The sequence below is a fragment of the Takifugu flavidus genome, chromosome 9, assembly GCF_003711565.1.
Source record: "Takifugu flavidus isolate HTHZ2018 chromosome 9, ASM371156v2, whole genome shotgun sequence".
In the NCBI taxonomy this organism is placed as follows: domain Eukaryota; kingdom Metazoa; phylum Chordata; class Actinopteri; order Tetraodontiformes; family Tetraodontidae; genus Takifugu; species Takifugu flavidus.
The window spans coordinates 10,437,506-10,457,347 of NC_079528.1; the positions used below are offsets into that span (position 1 = coordinate 10,437,506).

The 19,842-nt window shown below is 42.0% G+C and overlaps 1 protein-coding gene across 1 annotated transcript in view; it reads right to left on the bottom strand.

Moving 5' to 3' along the window:
* Positions 1-7,247: 7,247 nt before the first annotated feature.
* Positions 7,248-19,842, bottom strand: part of LOC130531158 (dedicator of cytokinesis protein 2-like) — a 61,674-nt gene continuing 49,079 nt past the window's right edge. The window contains exons 27-51 of the mRNA XM_057042977.1: positions 19,739-19,837; positions 19,566-19,660; positions 18,817-18,895; positions 18,635-18,735; positions 18,401-18,459; positions 18,145-18,293; positions 17,792-17,877; positions 17,497-17,653; positions 16,001-16,041; positions 14,430-14,520; positions 13,553-13,663; positions 13,077-13,166; positions 12,312-12,416; positions 11,497-11,638; positions 11,316-11,397; positions 11,098-11,182; positions 10,560-10,646; positions 10,265-10,441; positions 9,681-9,764; positions 9,445-9,582; positions 8,892-9,019; positions 8,545-8,746; positions 8,334-8,439; positions 7,767-7,915; positions 7,248-7,510 (exon numbers count right to left, since the gene is read on the bottom strand). Of these exons, the coding sequence (XP_056898957.1) occupies positions 7,448-7,510; positions 7,767-7,915; positions 8,334-8,439; positions 8,545-8,746; positions 8,892-9,019; positions 9,445-9,582; positions 9,681-9,764; positions 10,265-10,441; positions 10,560-10,646; positions 11,098-11,182; positions 11,316-11,397; positions 11,497-11,638; positions 12,312-12,416; positions 13,077-13,166; positions 13,553-13,663; positions 14,430-14,520; positions 16,001-16,041; positions 17,497-17,653; positions 17,792-17,877; positions 18,145-18,293; positions 18,401-18,459; positions 18,635-18,735; positions 18,817-18,895; positions 19,566-19,660; positions 19,739-19,837 (2,706 nt within the window). The 3' untranslated portion in view covers positions 7,248-7,447. The remainder of the gene's footprint in view (positions 7,511-7,766; positions 7,916-8,333; positions 8,440-8,544; positions 8,747-8,891; positions 9,020-9,444; positions 9,583-9,680; positions 9,765-10,264; positions 10,442-10,559; positions 10,647-11,097; positions 11,183-11,315; positions 11,398-11,496; positions 11,639-12,311; positions 12,417-13,076; positions 13,167-13,552; positions 13,664-14,429; positions 14,521-16,000; positions 16,042-17,496; positions 17,654-17,791; positions 17,878-18,144; positions 18,294-18,400; positions 18,460-18,634; positions 18,736-18,816; positions 18,896-19,565; positions 19,661-19,738; positions 19,838-19,842) is intronic.

A 19,842-nucleotide genomic window follows, 5' to 3' on the forward strand; every position in this document is an offset into this window, starting at 1 on the left:
GGTGCGTTTACTGCACATATATTAGATTTGAGTGTGCACAAAGTCTAAAACTGAGCTCTAAAGAAAGGTCGGTTGATATCTGAGATGGAAAGTGTAGGCACTACTGCGCACGTGCACCATGTGATTGGCGCTCATCCTCACTGTCAGATTTCTGAAACACAAATGGTTAAACTATAAATGTGCTTTTAAAATGGATTGTGGTACAAAGGTCAAAGAATTTTTGGATGAATTTCCTTCATGGGCGTGTGGTTGAAACACCTGGAAAGGTGGAGCAGCCTTTGTTATTGTGCTGCTGTCCTCTCATCCTGCTAGTTGTCTTTGTGGCGCACCTGTTTCTCTACCCAGCAGTAATAGAAATGATGCCTTTTTATGGTTGTGCATTGATTCAGTGAGGAATAATCAAATCTGAGACAAACATCTGGCTGGAGATGTGTGTGTGTGCGTGTGTGTGTCCTTGATATTGGGTATCAAAAACTGTCTAGTGGTTGTTCCTCACAAATTCAAAGGAGTGTTTGAAGGTTAAGGTTTGATTTTACAGATGGGGTTAAGGTTAGGGTGAGGAGCTGGGTAATGCATTACGTCTAGCAAAGTCCTCACAAGTATAGAAATAGGAAAGGACGAATGTGTGTCTCTGTGTGCATGTCTGTGTTTGTGTTCTCCAGATGAGATGTTTGGATCTGTAAACTGTGGAGTAATTAATGAATCCACTGAGCATCACAGGGAAGGAAGGGAGGAAGAGAGGGATGTGGAAAAGGAGGGGCACAGATGAAAAAGCTGTGCTTAATTAGACCCACACACAAGACTGACCATCCTATGGGAACAGAATCCACCGCTTCTTTAGACACTCTTACGTCAATTATCATTCTGCTCAGACAAGGAGAGACAAATGGGAAAAGGGGAGCGTGAACGAGAGAAGAGAGAAGAAGAACTGGAGAAAACGGAGAAACAAGATGATTGGCACCTGGGTTCCTTGCGGGCAGAATAAGAGCATTAACTGTACATCCAAAGAATCTATACTTATTTTCACATCAAGACTCCATTTTGCTTTGACTCTAGTCAAAGTGTGTGCACATCTGCCGAGAAGGACAGAAAATAGGAGAAGGATTCAATTTAGCAGCTGGCAGCATCCGAGAAGAGAGGGAAAATATTCTGCAGAGCTCTGTTCCAGGTGTTCAGCCGCTCTGACCGGCCTGAGCGCTGCATTCATCTGGCAGCCAATTACACACCCGCAGACGGGGGAGAGGAGGGAGGCTTTCTGAAGCCTCTGACACCATCACTTTTGGGTCTGGATGCATCAGAGCTGTTTGAAAACAATGCAAACACCTCCATATTTTGCCAGAACACTCTTATTCTTTCCAGCTATTTCAGTCACGTGTCAGTCAAAAGGCAGAAATTGAAATGGATTTCTTCGGGAATAGTTCTCCACGCTGTACATCCTCTTCAGCTGGTTCGACAAAAAGGTACTGAGGTTCAAATGTGACAGGTAAGAGAAGATGAGCAAAGAAGAAAATACAATCAGGAGTCATTAAATGAAAAGGGAAAGGTGGCTGAAGCAAAACTACACAGACAAGTGAAATAGACTGAAGTGACTGATAGAGGGGAGCCAGGAGGAAAATAGATAAATGACACATTTAAACAGTGAAACCCCTAAAAAAAGGGAATAAATGAGGAAAATGGAGGGCCAGTTGTCTCTGCCAGCTCAATAGTGACAGACATGAGCTGCTGCATCAGACTGGCATCAAAGTAAATCATCAGGGGAGACAACGGCCACTCTGCACGACACGCTGCTATAAACACACACATGAACTGATCCAGCTGTCCGTGCGCGCACACACACACACACGCACACATGCCTGAGAAGTTTGTGCCTTGGAGAGGAAAAGCCAAGGATGGAGTAAAAGAGTTGAAGCAGAGAGTGGAGTGCAGCAGGAAACCAGCGAGAGCAGGAGGTGATGGAGGGTGGTAACTATGGCAACGTGGCCTCTGCTGACAACCGCCTAATCAGTGGGTGGACTGTCTGATCGCCAGGGTGATTCCCTGGGGTTGTGCGCCCGTTGTCCCTGTGGAAGGTTACGGCCACGCGGCCACTTCTTAAACAGACTTGAAAAAGAAGTCTAGACGGAGTTTTTTGGTTTTTTTGTGGGAAGTGAGGACATCTGAGGATGCAGAGGCACAATGTCCACTTTGCTGTGTTCCACACACACATATGCACATATTTGATGACGACATATAGACTGAGATCAACAGGTGTCTGAGTGATGGCCGTTAAACTGGTTTTAACAAGATAACTCAGGGTGTTGTGGCTAAGGATTTGTCAATAATCATAAAATTAGAACTCTCTTTTTGGTTTCAAATGCACACACAGGGAGAGAAACCATCAAATAAGGGATTAATCAGTCCAAATCATCTCTCTCTGTCCCACTTTAATCATCTCTCAGGTCCAGCCTGCAGTGATCCAGCCTAAAGTCTGTTTGCTGTGTTCAGCCTGTTGGACTCAGGAGTGTTCAAGACCAGGAAAGCCCCAAATCTCTGTGGGCTTAAGACTTGGAATTATGGCTTAGTTATACTGTATTTCAAAAGGTGTCATTTTGTCACATGTGGATTATACTACACACATTCCTGTAAAAAGCAAAAGTTTCTTTGTCCAGTTTCTATTATTTATTTTAAGTTCTTTCACGAAGGTTTTACTTTCCTAGAAAGTGTCACTTATGTGGAGGATGACCAATGTAATGAGACTCTATTTGCTAAGCCGTCTGAAGCCAGAAACCTGCTATAGATGGGCAATGCACAGGCGAGCGAGGCGGACCTGAGCACAGCAAACTGGAAAAAAGAGGAAAAACAAGGCAAAGGTGAGGCAGGAACAAAAAAAGCTGATAAAAGGCAGAGGAGAGAAAGTTCACTCTCAAAAACGGAGCCAAGTGTTACCGTGGAGGGATCCTACAAGGATCTGGAAACAAGAGGAAAAACAAGCTGCTCTTTAAAGCTACAGATTCAACCAGCTCGGATGAGCAGTAGGTGAATCAGGCGGCGCCTCAGACCACCCGCATGGGAAGACTGGGAAAAATGCACAAAAAGCCACTGAATGGCAACACTATTCTACTAACAGAGGAATGACACTTCAATTATGAATTAATGAGCATTCAAATGTTTTACACACTGGGACTTTATTAAACCACAAAATTCAACCCATTAACCCTGCAACCACAAGTAAACAAACATCTCGGTTTTCGCACATATGGAAACCTGCCAGAGCCAAGATGTTAAATATTCAGAGACTCAAACAAAAGCTACAGAACTCTGGCAGACCAATTAAAGGATACAAGATTTGACCTCGAGGAGGTCAACTAACAATATCAGAATCTGCATCTTGTGAACAAAAGCTGAGATGATGACAGGGGGCACCTCAGCTAGAAAATCCAGCGTCTAAAACCAAGCACTGAACAAACAAAAATAAAAAGACTATAAAATGGGGGTTTTAACTGAGCTAAATGCACGTGTGTTAGCTGCATGTTGACATCAGGGAACTCAAGTATTGTCTTTATTTGAAATGTTTCAAGCACGATCCACATATGGCACATTAAATTAGCATAACAAGAACATATAACATTACATGAATATAGAGATAAGGAGTTCCTACAGGCACCGATTTCCATTTTATATTTCAGATTGATGTGGGCTGGAGAGCAGCTTGATGAGCTGTCAGATTAAGGATTATCAGGAAGCACCATTAAAACTCAGCAGCGTCGTTCCACTTAATGCTCCCCCGTCAGCTGTTTGTAAGACTGTCAGAGAAATGGAGAGACTATCAGGAGAGTGCTGCAAAAGAGTGAAGGGGGAGAGATAAATGGGTGGCAAAGAACCCAGACAATTACAAGCAGAGAGTGAGAAGAAAGTGAACTGTCAAGGATTGGAGGGTGAAAGGAGGCAACGGACGATAACAAGGATGCTATCGGAGCAGATTTATGGAGTTGTGTAGACTATTCAACATTGAAAACGCTCATCTTCCTCCATCAAAGGGAAGGCGATACGGCTGCCATATTTCAACACTGCCCTCTACAGACTGGAAGTGGGGGTACAACTGAAGGGGGGAGGAAAAGGTTGGAGTGGGGTGTTATCTGACGCTTGACAAGACAAATGCATCTGCAGATAATAAAAAAAGTCAATGCAAAAAGTGCAAGGCTTAAAAATATCCCATCAAAACCTTCAGATAAGGATGCAGATGGTGAGTGGCATTCATGCATACCCCCCATCCCCTAACCTCACGTGCACGCTGAAGCCTGGGTCAGAACAAGAGAGGGGGAACCTTGCTGACCAAAGCCAATATGCTGTTCTGTGGAAATGGAGCGTGAATGAATATAGCTGAAGAGCCAAAAAGTCCCACTATGAAGAGGCTGGGGATGATTGGTGTCGTCTGTGAGGCAAATATAAGAAGCTGGCTTCTGAAAATTCCTGACATAAAAAGAACCATCCGTGCTGACGGCTGTTATGCTTCAATACACACCAAATATGTGAGTAAATGTCAGCCAAGAGGAAGTGTGTGCACAGCTTATATCATATTATCACCTCCATATTTATGATTTACAGCTTAGCGTCTCTCCTGGTGAGAAAGATGCTGCCTTTACCGTGCGTCCTCTTACTATAGAAGTCATTTGAGCTCTAGTGACAACCGTAACTAACGTAAAATCTTCCTGTCAAAACGTGATGGGTTTTATGTGGGGAGCTGCTGACACTTTTCTTTTCAAGTTTTTTTTTCCATTTAAATTGCTCGATTTAAAATGTGCCCTCTCAATCGCCCACGACGCCATAAATGTTTTACTGCACTCTAGTGGAGGATTATGGTAACTACACGATCATTTACAAAGTGGCAATTAGTGTAAATAATTAAATAAAATAGTGACTGAAAATGTTTTTTTCCCCTTTTTTTATCTGAGAACGAATGTCAATACATGCACGCAATATATTTATTGGGTATTCACGCTGGAATATGAAAATCTAGCAGAGCTGGCTGAGAGCAGCTGCTCGAGCAAAATCAAGATCCTCAAGCTTTTAGTTGGAGAAGGAATTAATTCAAAAGTGCTTCACCAAATAGTACCGCAAAAAATGGATACAAAATGAATGACATACATATATAATAAGGTACCAGGTTATATTTAAAACTCACGAGGTGAGACGAAGCCCACTTCATTGTAAATGAATAAAGTGTTTTATTTCACTCTGAAGTTACAGATGTGAGAGCCGAGATCGTCTTTGGTCACAGAGCAATTAGTTTAATCGGAGGCTCCACTCGTCTGCACTTTAACACTGTGAGTTTTAAAATGCCTGTGAGTATAATTAGCTGCAGTGAAACTCATTGGTCAGTATAAAAGATACTGGTTTAATTGATTAGAAATTGTCGAAATGTCTTCATTTTGCCCGTCATCCTTGGACAGGTTCTCCCATGGGCATATACGACTCATTAAAACAGCTTCATTCTAGTCCAGGAGATGCATGATTTCCCTAAAGGACTCTGCCGATGACTAGTCTACTATATTCGTGAGCCATTCTATTCTCACACCTCGACACCTCATATTAACATAGTCTTTTTTAGGGGGGGAAAGGAAAATTAGGCTTACAACCAGACTCTTCGTCTCCACCTTCTGGTGATTTATGTAATTACACAATCTCGTTCTCACAGACTGATTAATGTGTTTATTACCTTATTGGCTGAATGGATGCTGTTTCTCTCACCGTACATCTGAGGACAGCTATCATACGTAAAGCGTGCGTTTTATTTGCACTATGAACAACGTTGCATTTTCTGCTGATTACATGTTCACAGCAGCACAATCGACTGTAAACTAGAGCTCAAAACAGTTTAGGCGCTGTGATCAAATTAGTAAATCATAGTAAATCAAAATAATAATAAACAATTGTGTCCACTGAGGGTAAACGCATAGGTCGTCTACAGACATTAACAATCGAACACAGATTCTAGACGCTCACAATTCTGCGTGCGAGGTCATCCGTTAATGTAACAACGGCGCCCTCTAGTGGACATAGTTGGTCGAGACTATTCACTTGTTAATGTCTGGGTAAATTCTCAATTGTCGTTGTTATAGTTATCCAAATAAGATCTCTGCGTCGACTGGACTTGTTAGTGATTTTCTGAAGACCTTTCGCCTTCTCTCCAGAAGGCTTCTTCAACTTGCTGAGGGCAGAGCAAACATAGCCCTTAGGATGCGCCATTAGCAACCTAATGATCTCTCGGTGGTCATCTGCTTGTCCTTTGTCTGCTGGGTCACATGGTGGTGAATCACCAGGGCTCATGAAATGCTATGAACTTTTAGATTGTTGGTGAAAAGAGTGGAGGACTGCATTGTATGTGGGTGATAGGAAGTACCTTAGCCCACCGCCTGTTTAAGGATGGATTTTCCAACCTAACATGAATGGCTTCCTTGACACCCCTCTCAAACCAATGATCTTCTGTGACCAGTACCCGTACTTGACTGTCCACAAAGGAGTGCCCAGTTTCCATTAGGTGTTGGTGTGCTGCTGAGTCCTGTCCTGAAGAGGTGGCACATCTGTGTTGGGCCATTCTTTTATGGAGGGGCTGTTCAGTTTCCCCAATGTACAGTTCTTTGCATACCTCCTGGCACTCTACAGCATATGCTACATTGCTTTGTTAATGCTGATGTTAATTTACTATGGCTTGCCCTGCAGATACGTTTTAATTCTGATCCATTGATCCATCCAGGATTTAAATCTTTATCAATATTTTAACAGGTGATGATAAATTATTCTAAACTACTATAAGTTTATTGTGATATTATGTATGCCATGTATGTTACCTGAGCAGAGCAGTAATGAGACCATGTTCAACCGTCACATTTTAAATGCTGTTCGTATAAAAGGTTTATCCGAAAGAAAAAACAGTTTGATTAATTTTAAACTCAGACATAGTATTATTAGTATTATTGTCTCAGAACTGTCACAGTTGTTGGATCCTCTCCAAAGCGTTTAAATTCCTTTATAATAATGAATAAATAATAATAATAATAATAATAATATAATAATCCCACACCCTGCTTTTTTGCTCTTTAATTTCATCCTGTGACGGGTTGTTGTAAACTGTACAATAAAAGCTTTTTAATCCAGCACATCCATGACAGACTTTGTGTTTGCTCATTCGTCCAGAAGTAGAATTGATTGAAAAGCTGCGGGGTGGCATTTAGCTTGACTGGGAATCAGTTAAAGCACGGAGAAAAAGGTCACACCACTAAAATAGCCTTTATTGATACAGCAGATAAAATCAATTCAATAAAGCAGGACTGGCCAAAAAACACCAAGCCAGAGAAAGAGAGAAAGGGAGGGGAAGAGAGCAGGTGTTTGCTTTTCTTGTAGGCTGATGTGTAACTAATTTATTTCTTTAAAAATGTAGAGAAAATAAAATAATGTGTTTTAAGGCATTTTAAAAATGATTTGTGTGATCTTTGGCTTGATCACCAGACTTCACATCCTCTGATTTGGAGCTCTGTTGAAACAAGTACAATATCATCAGACAAACCCTCAAACTCCATTAAAGGGTTCAAAATCTATTAACTGGAAGGAGGTATAAAAAAAACAAGAAAATAACCTAGATAGCAATAAGAAAGAAGTCAGTAATTAGACTATCAGAAGGCTTCGATTAATCACACTATCATAGACGGGGACTGGTGCCCTGATCCACAGTCAGATCAGCTGTGTTTCACCTGTATGACGGCCTGTCTGGGAGCACCTGCCACTTTTACCTTGGACTTGAAGAGCAGGTTAATGACACCTCTTGAGCGTCTGTCTGCGGTTCGGTCAGCAGTCCCACACACCGACATGCTCTTGCTGTCCCTCCTGGATCTGGAGATCTCCACCTCCTCTGTGCCCCCCACCACCGCCAAAGACAGACCTGCGGACGGGGACAGTTTAGTGTTACCGGAGGGAGTCTTTGCTTCAGTGGTGACTAACAGAGGTCTGGCAGCTGCTCTGCTCATGAAAAATGGGCTGTGGCGACACTGGCGACACTGGCAGCACGGGCGTTCTGCTCAGCCAGGCCCAACAGCTTGGAGACAGTGATGCTAATCAGAGGCTGTGTGAAACACCACCCACAAGCCCGGTGTACATGGCAGGATGCCAGGGAGGCTGAAATGAGCTGTGGCCTGATATATCAATTTAAGGACTTGGCCCTGTAGTGCAGGCAGTGAGTTATAAACTGGACAGAACCTTTAACCACAAATCTTTCTCAAGTCCCAACTTTTAATTTCGACTCTGCCTGACTCCAAGATTACAGGAGTAACATTTTTATGTTTTTTTTGTATCTTACGCACCAGTGATGGCGGGCAGCGACCTTGAGTTTGCGCTGGTCAGTGACACGGTCGATTCGTTTGGCTCAGCCAAGTTGGTGTCGCTGCGGAACTCCTGCTTCTTGGAGAGCTAGAGAGAGACGGGGATCACACCAGCCTCAGCCACGACCGCTGCTACACAAACCCCCTTTTTCTTCCCCCTCTCCCGTCTCCCGATCTGAAAAGTCCATCTCACCCTTTTGCAGTCCATCGTACTCGTCCGTTCTCTTTCTTCAGTGATGAAGATCATGCTGCTTCTCTTCTTCTTCTTTTTGCTCTTCCTCATTTTGACCTCAGTGTCTCCCACTGTCACCACCATTTCCTCGACTGTGTTTGCACTCACGCTGCCACTGGAGCGCTGAAGGATCCAGGGTGTCGGAGACTCGGGGGTTAGGTCCCTAACAGGAGGTAGGAAGAAGATGAGAAGTTAGTTAAAGGATTTAAAACCGCCCCCTGCTGGCCGTCAGAGGGAATACATCTTTAAAGGGCTCTGACGCTGACCTGAACTAAATAATGCTTTGAATGGAATATTTTACATGTTACCTGTCCATATGGAGCTTGGTTGGCGTCAAGCATTCAGATCCCTGCTGTGAGGAGGTCGAGATGATCGAATGACGAATGGAACGCAGAATAGAGCGAGGTCGAGAGGACCTCCTCTCATCCAAATCCGGCTAGAAACACAAAGGTAAACTCCATTACAGCCAATAAAACGACGTTGTTGCTAATCTTGTAGCATGGTTTATAAGTGATATGTGATGAGGTAGACATGTCTTTAAAACAGCATGAGAAATTGTCAACATTTTTAATGGATCCTTAGGGCAGAGCCAAGTTATTAGATAATAAACTTACTTAGCTTTTGGCACACAAGCCCTGTTCTGTTTGTAGATGAATTTTAAACTCCTACTTCAACAGTCTTTGATGCTTTTTAAATTACTTTGATCTTCCAAATTTGCCTGGTTCAGCTCATTTGCAGCCTAATTAACACATCTAACACATTAGTTCTGCGTCCAGCCTTGCTGAAAGTGTTTAGGACCACAGTGAGAGACATGTCAGTTTAAAAAGGATTTTCCCACTCATGTTTCTATTTAGAACGCACCAGCTCTCTCATTCCGTACTCCTTCTCCACTTTCTTCTTCAGCTGTTTGAAACATTCCTCCATACGCTCGTGGAAAGGCCGCAAGTCATCAGTCACCCTCTTCCCATGGAGAGAGATGCCTCCGCCGAGTAATGGGATCTATAAATACCATAAATGTTATGCTGCCAACAGATTGGTCACATAAAAGTAACGCACGTACACGTCTGCATTACGTTCACCAGAAACATATTCAGTACCTGCCAGGCGATGAGGTCCTTGAGGCGGATCAGTTTATCTCTGTCCTCTGGGTGCTGCTGAGTGTACTCTTCCGTAAAGAACGCCTGAAACAGAAATGATATTAAAAAGACCATTCCCGACTCTTCCTCAGACATTTAAAGCACATAAATCTTATCTTATGCTGATATTATCACCTCCAGTGTGCCGTGGATGCACGCCACTGATATTTATGCATGGACACATTGAGAGGTTGATGTGATTTATTGATATTTACACTCCGGAGCACAGGTGTGAATATCAGTTTATTTATCATCTGAAATTAATTCAAGCAGTAAAAATTGCCTAATTTTACACTTTATTGGCAGTGCAAATAAGTGGAAGAATAGATTTTTCCTGGTTTCCAATGAAATTGAAATTGTAGGTTATTTTATTTTGATCCAATTGCCACATAAACACCTAAATGACGGTGAAACGTTCACATACTGAAACGAGCTTAAATACAACACAAGAAGAGCAAACTCCCCTGGAAAACATTACTTGTTTAAAGATACAGGAGCCAGGAAGTAGAGATCTTTACAGGTTGGAATTGTTGGGGACAGTTTACCTTCTCATACTTGGCGAAGCCGCCCATCACAGCTGGGTCCACGATGCCATTGAGCAGCATGGAGAGTGGGTTGATGGGGAGGCTCCAGTCCGTCTGGTACTGGTTGATCATGGTCAGAATCTTCTCATTGGTGGACTCCATGGTCTCGATGGCATTCTCCAGCGGGGACAAGGTGGTCTGCACCACACGTCCGAGGGTTACAAAGAAACAATAGATGAGCAAAGACAATTTGAGAAAAATAAAAGAGATGAAACAGAGAAATGCTTCAGCAGCAAATGTGGCGTCCCATGCTTACGTGTTTAATATCAGTGGCCTCAAACCAGCGCAGGATCCCGGGGAGCTTATACACAGTGGTAAAGGTGGTGCGTTCGATCCACATGGACTGAAATGAAGGAATAAATCAAATTCCCCAATAAAGTTAACAGCTTGCTCCAACAACTTCTTGCTCAGGGAGAAAAAGCTTATGTTAAATGACGGGTGACATGGGAATATTTTCATAGCAGATTGGCTTGTTTTGATATGCCGCACACTGTGTGGAACCCACATTATAAAAACACTCAGCTTCAGGTTTGTGCTGATTATTTTTCAAGCAAACGCAGCTGTCACTGGAATGAACAAGCTCTCAAGCACCGTATGGAGATTTCCACTGATGATGGATGCAGGGTTCTCAGCAGAACCTCTCCCTCTGGTGGTTGAATGCATTATAGGTCCGACCGGGTGCTAGCATTAGCCCCCGAGCTCCACTACACGTCAGTTTTTACCGCACAGTCATGTATCCTCTACAAAATGATAATGGTAAAAGAGTCTCATTGTCTGTGTCGTCCATAACTCACAGCAAACTCATTGTTGGGGTCTACAGGTCCTTTCCTCACAGGTCTGGAGTAGTGGAAACGCTGCACATAGTTGGACTTGTAGAAGCTGGAGGAGGTGTCAGATGAGGGAGGGAGGGAGTTTCAGGTACAGATGACATGGGATTATTAAAAAAAACAATTATTTCACAGGCAATTAAACTTCATTAAAGTATAATGAGGTCCATATGCGTTTTACTGACTTGATAATCTGGTCAGGGACAGGTTTGTTCTTCAGCCGGGGGGGAATCTCAAGAACTGGCTGCACTGTGAAACACTGGATATCTGATCCAGATCACTCAGGAAAGAAAGACTATTCCTACACAGCTTTGATGTAATGTGAAGAGAGAAGTTAAGTTATTCTTTAGGGTGTGGGGAGGATACACTGGAGTGGAGAGTTCTTGATGTCATCTCCTGGCATGGTGGTGGTGTTGAGGCGCACAGCACTGGGGAACTGGCTCATCAGCTGGTTCTGAAAGTCCTCCCTGCGTTCATATTCTTTGCCACGGTGGATGAACACCTTGTTCTAGTGTTTTTCAGAAATCATTTGGTGTTAAAAGGTTACATATCTAAAAAAAACAAAACTTCCCTATTTCAACTTTTTATCAATGACATCATTTTCTGGGAAATCCTGATTAATAATGGGATTTCCCAGAACTGCTCTTTACTTATTCCGTGACATTAATTACCTTTGAATTTGTCTTTTTGTAATCTTAAATAGAACATGTCCTTAATTATACAAGGATATATTTTTGTTTAAAAAAAAGTACAACCTGTACACCAATACATATAACTGGGTCAAGCAGGGATTCTCGGGGAACGCCACTAGTCTTTTGTAATAATTCAGACAGTCCTACTCTGCAAACTTTAACAAATTTAGCACACTTCTCATAAGTGCAATTGGTTCTTGTTTATGCCATTAGAATGGTGTTTACAGCACTGTTATTGTGGATATGTTCTAAAACAGTCACTGGCTTTGGATCATTTAGTACTACAGTAAAGTTTAGGAACTATAAACTCTGGGACAGTTTATTTCTACAGTTGTCTGCAAGTGTCAGACCCACAGTGTTCTTATTCCGTCCAGCCTGCAACTGTGAGACCTTTAAAAAGCTCAGTGCAAATAAGGATGGGACCCGTTTTCAAACACTTTTTCCACTTTGAAACGGAAAAGTCGCAGAAAAAACATGGCAAACACAAACCCTGAGGAACGGAGGATAGCCTTGTCCATAGTAGCCCACTGCAAAATAGTCTGGCTTTGGCCTCAAGATCTTCATAATGTTCTCATAGAACTTTGCTTGCTTTTCCTGTACAGACAGAGACATTAGATGTGTTGGATAGAGTCTCAACTCCTTTCTCATGACAAAGTATCCTCAAAAAAATGAAATGCACAGCTACCAAGAGCAAAAGCTGGCGTTTCTATTACCGCATAAATTCACCATATATAAATGCTATATAAGCAGGAGGGATCTTGGAATTATTGGGGCAAAATGCAATTTTCTGAGGGGAAGGAAAACCAAGAACAAAATGAAAAGGGCATGGTGAAGAATTTGGTGCTGAATCAGCCCTATGCAATAAAAATATAGTTCTGCTTTGGTGCCAGATAAATAAAACCCTGTGGAGGGAGGTCTATGACGATGACAGCCTTTCATTTAGTTACATATCATTTCAAAGTTTAACAACGATTCAGCCAAAAAACATTCCTAAATGATGTAACTTTCACATAAATCCCACCTAAACCCTAGAAGATTTAAAAGAAGAAGAAAGAACAAAAAAATTATCTAGATCAATGATGCAAATAAAGCAATATTTATGTACAGGAAAATAATAAGACCAAGGCCTTTTAACCTACTTTTTTTTTTGAAGCGGATTAAAGCTTTTCCACAGATTGCACATATTAGTTCATCCATTCAATTATAATTAAGTCAGAATATAAATGCAAAAGGCTTGACAAAATCCAGCATTACCAGTTTTTTGCTGAGCAGTTCGTAGTCAAAGATCTCATTTTCGTACTGTTCCACCAGTTCCTTGCACAGAGTGATGGCCTCTTCCCACATCTAGACAGAAGGACAAAAAAAGAGAGATGAGTGTCCTTCACTGCACCATCTGCTAATAAAAGAGTCGCCGCTGTCATGGTGGGAGTGTTGTGAGAATTGGGTTTCAAGGTTTCAAAGATATAGACTGTCACCACATTACAGAAGCAAAAAGCGCTCATGGAGAGTAAAAACAAACCACAAGCTAGGACACAATCTGTCAAAATAGTAATGTTTCAAACACTAAAGCCGATTTCTAGTTTGCATTATTTTAGAAGAGGATGACAGCATTTTCTTTAGAGCAATGAAACTGTCAGAACTGATATGATGTTCAGTGTGTACCAGTTTTATCGAAGCATACACGACGCTTACAACCAAAAGAAGAATGTTGTGCTGGAAAACATGCTGACCTTGCCCTTGTCAAAGTAGTCAATAATGGTGTCGTAAAGCGTCTCTTTGAGCTGCCGCTGCGTTTGGGATCCGTGGAACTCAAACTGGGGGCCGCACATCTCATCTAACCACTGATGTGAAGACAGAATGGAGAAAATAGGGTGCAAAAATTAGATCCAGACTGGCTAACGACAAAGAAAAAAACTGCGTCGGCAACTTCATTCATCACATCGTTTAAAGGGGACGATTGTTTTGGTGCAATAACTCAACATTAGTCAGAATTAGCGTATGCACAAAATAGCACAGTGTTCGCGCATTATGAAGGAGATAACATTCAATCCTACATAATTAATTACATGAAAATAAAACAATGGGTGCACAATGTCAGCTAGAGCTGAATTATGGGAATGTTCTATTTGTTGGTGAATGTAAGAAGGAGATAGCAAAGCAGGTAAAACCAGGCTGAAACACACAGCCTGCTTTTTACCACAGTGTTAAAATGAGCATGGCAGGAATGACACGAGTGATTAATGAAGATTATTAAGGGTTCAACTGCTGTGACATATAACAATTTTAATAGAGAGAGAGAGAGAGAGAGAGAGAGAGAGAGAGAGAGAGAGAGAGAGAGAGAGAGCCTTCATTGTCTTGTATTGTGATCCTTGAAGTGTCTCATGATGGAGCTAAAAAGACAGAAGAGGTCACATGCCTCGACACACTAATTTGAAATTGCACACATCCTGCATAAATGATCGCACAGCAATAAACTCACATTAGAGCTTATATCTCTGCCAGAGTCACAACGACCATATATCAGTCAGCCATGGCAGAAATATAGCTCATTAAGCAGTTAAGTGCACGGGGTCGAGTCAGGATAAACTGGCGTTGCAGGCGTCCTACCTTGAGCAGACGGGAGTGAAGAAGCAGCGTGTAGGCTGCCTCTGTGTAGTTCTCGCCCTCGAGGTGAAGGTCTCTCAACTTGTAAAGGTACCTGAATGACCATGCACGCACACACACGAATGCACGCGCACAAACACGAGTCAAGTGTAAACAGTAGATATCATTCCACTAGATGTCACTGTTGGGACAAATTGATAAGGCAAATGAATTAATCACACACGCTGTTATTGGTTCATTTAGCATGGCCATTTCAAATGCATAAACGCACGCACGCACGCACGCACACACACACACACACACACACACACACACACACACACACACACATACATACATACTTTCATTCATGAATGCAATTCAAAATATCAAATGTTGACCTTCGCAACATAGTGTGCATGCTAGTGAACTAACTCTATTTTTGCTTTTCTAATACACTATTCTCTTTGTGTTCATACGTTTCAGCGTGGTTGTAGGCATGACTTTGCTGATGACAATCCAAGTGGCAGTGGCTGATACCAATAATCTACACATAGGATTGGTCAGTCAAGAAACAAAGTAAGCTTTCCTCTTTGGGATTTTGCTTTTTACAATATCGTTACCTACAATAAAATATCATACTTTTTGATTCACGGCTGGGCTTCCTGTGCAACAATTAATTATTCAGCTGCGGTATGTTTAATTAAGCAGTAACTGTTGTCAGTGTCCTTAACAATTCAGCCCTATTTCCCTCTCTCTCACCATCTTTCTACATGCAGCTATGACATTAGGACTGCTGTGGAGCACCGCATCACGGTAACTTCCTGTCTGTGTGCAGACTGGATTCTCCTTGGCTGCGTCTGCGTGTCAGAGTAACCTTGATACCAGCTCCTTAAAATGGCTTTTCAAATGAGTACTAGATGAAAAGGTTTGTGATAAGAAGGGCTGCTATCAGATGGATAATGTATGTAATGGGGGAATGATGTAATGCATCTGCTGTAATGCATTTCTACTAATACTTTGACTTTGGGGATTAAAAATACCACATACGTGCAGGGTAATTCACCACTTCAGCCATAGTTTCAAACACTAGAGCATTACAGGGATTAAGATATGTCTTTGGAAAGATAATCGGGTTCATTACATAACATGTATAACATACTTAGATCTTAAATGTCTAATTATATTATTTAAAACACTCACATTAATCAGCAAGCATAGCAAATATCACCTTGTACTTTCCACAGACCAACTGGGGCCAGTGATCAACTAAAGAGTAGAGCTCATATCCACACAGACACATAACTAATTACATCTATTAAGCAGCACCCCCGGTCTCCCCTGCTGTCCTCCCATCCTGTCTTCCTCCATGCCTCCCTCAGACCAATCTCTGCCTTTCTTTCTCTCCACCCCCCCCCCCAGTCAGACTAACAGCTGAGCCCATGGATTTTGACATTAATTCAGTGGAACTCTTATAATCCCTTGTCAGATTATGGAGCCACACAGATGTGTGGACGCGCCCAGAAACACAAATGCACGTACGTACTGCATATACAGGGACCATATGAAATAAAATAGATCCAGTATGTAAATACCTGATGTACATCGCTTCCCGGTTGATGTCCTTGTAGAAGTTCTGCAAAATAAATAGAAGAATATTGGTAAATGACACTCTATTTTCTTTCTCTCCCTCTGTGTGTTTTAGAGTACAGCTTTGCGTGCATATGTTGACATGCATGTGAAACTGACTGCTTATTTTTCAGTCCATACGGCATGTATAGGTTAATCTGTGGGAGTTCATGAAGTTTTGTGACATAGCAAAAGAATGCAAGAGAGGGCAAGAACAAACTAATACCCTTTAAAACACACGCACATGCACAAATATGCACACACGCACGCAGCTGGCTTTTTAAAAGGTCAAATGCATCATTGTTTGCATAAATGCACTTTAGGACAGCTTAGTGTTTGTCTGTATTTGCATTTTTTCATCTGACTTTATAAAAAGACTCCATCCAAAGCTACCACACAACATTAGCTTTAACACGTAGCTCCCAAGTGACAGAGTTCCAAGTGATAGCACGCCACACCTTTAGCGTGATATTATCAAACATTCCTTCAACCTGAGTATGTTGTGAGTGGGTGCATCTTTGTGTCTAAATGTGTCTAAAAGTGCGTGTGCATGTGTGAGCTTGTGAAGACAGCCCTAGGGGAGAGACAGATAGTTCAGCGCAGAATTGCCTGCAGCAGAATTTTCTTTAAACTCAAAGATGGCCAAACAAATGAAAGAGAATAGCTAATGGGCAACAGCCACAAACTAAATCCTTAATGCTTTTTGCCACCTTTTCCAGCACCTTCTCCTCCTCAGAGAAAAGAATAAGACAAGGAAATGGACTGACAACCAGTTGCAAGTAATCGATTCGCCGAAATACATCAGCAATATCCATAAATATGAAACCTCGTGGACGGGAACTCAAATGAAAACAACAGCAATATATGAAAAAGCTGATGGCTTCACAGGAAGAAGTACATAATCAAATCTGCTGCGAAGGCAGTTGCTTGGGTTGAGATGGGATCCGTTACTGAACCTGAGAATACCGTGGGGGAGAATCTTATTAGGAGATCACAATAGAGGAAGGATATGGGAAAAGTAAAGAGCTGATGCAAAGCTCTGTAAATAGTCTGACAACCGACACAAGGATGAATTGTTTCCTTGAGATCAATCAGCACGGAACTCAAACATAGAAAGAAATACAAAGACCTTGACGAGACGGTCAACAATAAAATTGATGTTGCTTAAAGAACTCTTTCATTGGTTTATGGATTAAAAGACTGATAGGTCTTTATAGCTATTTATTTTTCATCGACTTGGGCTTTTAATCAGTTGTGGGTTCATTGACGTTTCAGTTGTGCGTGATGCATGTCTGAGTCTGCCTTTCTAAAACTTCTATACCTCTATAAACCTGAATTACTGGGCTGGTGCCCCAGAACTAACACAAGATTGACCAAAGATAAGCCACAGACTATGAAGCAAAACATTGAGGAAAAAAACAGAAATGGAGAGTGATCAGGTATTAGAACAAACCTAACGTACCAGAAGGTTCACCGTACAGCTCATCCTGTTGTTGCGGCTGTCGTCGCTCATCACAGTGCGGTAATCCAGGAGACGGATGAGGAGTCCCTTCACCAGGGCCACAAAGTGCTGCACCTGTGGCCTCAGGACTGCCTTCTCAGCAGCACAGTCCAACAGGCTGGCCCCCAAACATGCAGACGTTAATCACTTAAAGACTCTACGTGTTTCTCTATAACAGCACTGATATGGCAAAGGTATCAGTATCAGAACATTTTCATTTAGAAATGATCTGTAATTATTGGAAATTTGAGCCTACATGGTCTCCAGCAGTTGCATGTATCGCTCATCTCCTCCTCCCCCTTCCACCTCGTGGTCCAGCTTCAGAATGATCTCATTCTCAAACTGCAGTAGGGGTAAAAAAGAAAAGATGATGGTGAAACAAAAGGTGATGAACTGAATAGAGAGGGAATATAAAAGAGGAAGAATTATGCAAGCACTGAGACCATAATCTCAGCCTTTTCTATGCGGTGTCACGGGAAGCAGAACGTGTGACTGCCTATTGTGTGTAAATGTAGCTGTGCAAAGGTTTTTGAGGATAATTCAGGACAAATACACATAAAATACCCGCAGGATTATTCTTTGCTGCCTGTATGGACAGATTTCTGCTACCTTATGGAAGTTTCCAGAGTGTGCATGTTCACACATGATCATGTCAAAGAAGATGGGGATGGTGGCTCTTCTTAGTTCCTCTTCAGGGATCAGTGTCATCTCCAGGATTGGACCCACCATGCCAGGAATAAAACAGATCTTGTGGCTGCCTAAAAGATAAACCTACATCACCACAGGGTACAGGATCCTATTCTTTTAGTTCTAGTAAAGTCAGTATTTATGGTCGAGGGAAGCAGTTGGGCTTTTTTCGTTTTACCTAGTTTGTACCAAATATCACGTATAGCAAAGCCAATGAGTCTTCTCATGTCTCCATATCTGTAAAATAACAAAAACCAAGTGCACAATTTAAAAAATTAATCCAATAGATGTGTTTGTGTCTAGTGTCGAGAACAATCGTAATTCCTTCGTAAACGAGAAAACAATATAAATCACAATTATAGCTACAGAGAGAAGGTGTTTAACTAATGAAATTATGCTGCCTTGCTCTTACTTGGCCAGAATCTTGTTCCTTTTTGTTGGCGAGAAATTCTGAAGCTGCAGAGACTCCTGGGTAATAAATGCCACTGCCAAGTGGAAGTAGTTATTCCATAACTAGATGTGGAAAAATATGTTAGGAGGTAGAACACAGAAGAATAGATAAGATAATATAAATCGACACCCGTAAAAAGGTACCTGCACTTCAAAGTCATCATTGTTGAGGAACTTTTGGTTCATTGTCTCTGCGTAAGTATTGATGGCCCTTAGAAACACTCTGATAAAGAGAGAAATGGCAAAAAAAGTATCGCCTTGAGTAAAGTCATCCAAACTAAATCTTTGATTCACATCTAAGAAGACAGATGAATTGAACCGCAATTAGAACTTAATTAAAACCTGGAATTGTGGACTAATTCAGCTTTATAGAGCAATTTCAGGGTGGAACTCTGGCAGCAACTTGACAGAGTGGGCAACAATATTATTGTTGTGACTCTTGTGCCTTCTAAAAGTTAAGTACTCAGTCTGATCCTAGCCTTGCCATTTCACAGCTATCCATCATCATTATTCAGAGTAGACTATGCTGCCCTCCACCTCACCTCCTGCTTTTCTTCTCTTTCTTCCCCTTCTACTGTTGTATCTGCCCCTAACCTCAGCCTTCAGACTGCCTATCAACCTGTCTTTTCCTCTGACACAGCAGTAGCCCCCAGCTCACAGTAAAGAAAGAGCTGCACCTTTCACACCATCAGCTCTCTCACACAGTCACATTTTTCACATCAGTCATTTTCATCATTGCTGTTCTGATCCCAGCTTTACTGTCTCCGCCAAATCCCCGTGAGGGCTTGTGTGGATGCAAAAGTCAATGTGAAGATCAACAGTTGCTCAAAACGTGCCCTCATCATGATTCAAGGTGTAGCTGCTGATGGGTTTTGTAGGTCGTGGCAAGGTACCTGTTCTGTACCATGATCATGGCCATCCAATCAGAGGGATACACATGTTTACCAATCAGGTCCTTGAAAAGCAGGAATGACTCCATCAGGAAATCCTGCAGAAAATGGACATGGGGAAAAAGACCATGTGTCTCTGTATAATCAAAGTGAGATGTGCGCATGTTTGTACTCACCACCAGATCAGAGGTTCCATTAAAGGTCTCTATATATGTCATATAGTGGCCATCATCCATTTGATTGAGTATAGCCGTCATGCACGCCACGACTCTGGACTGCA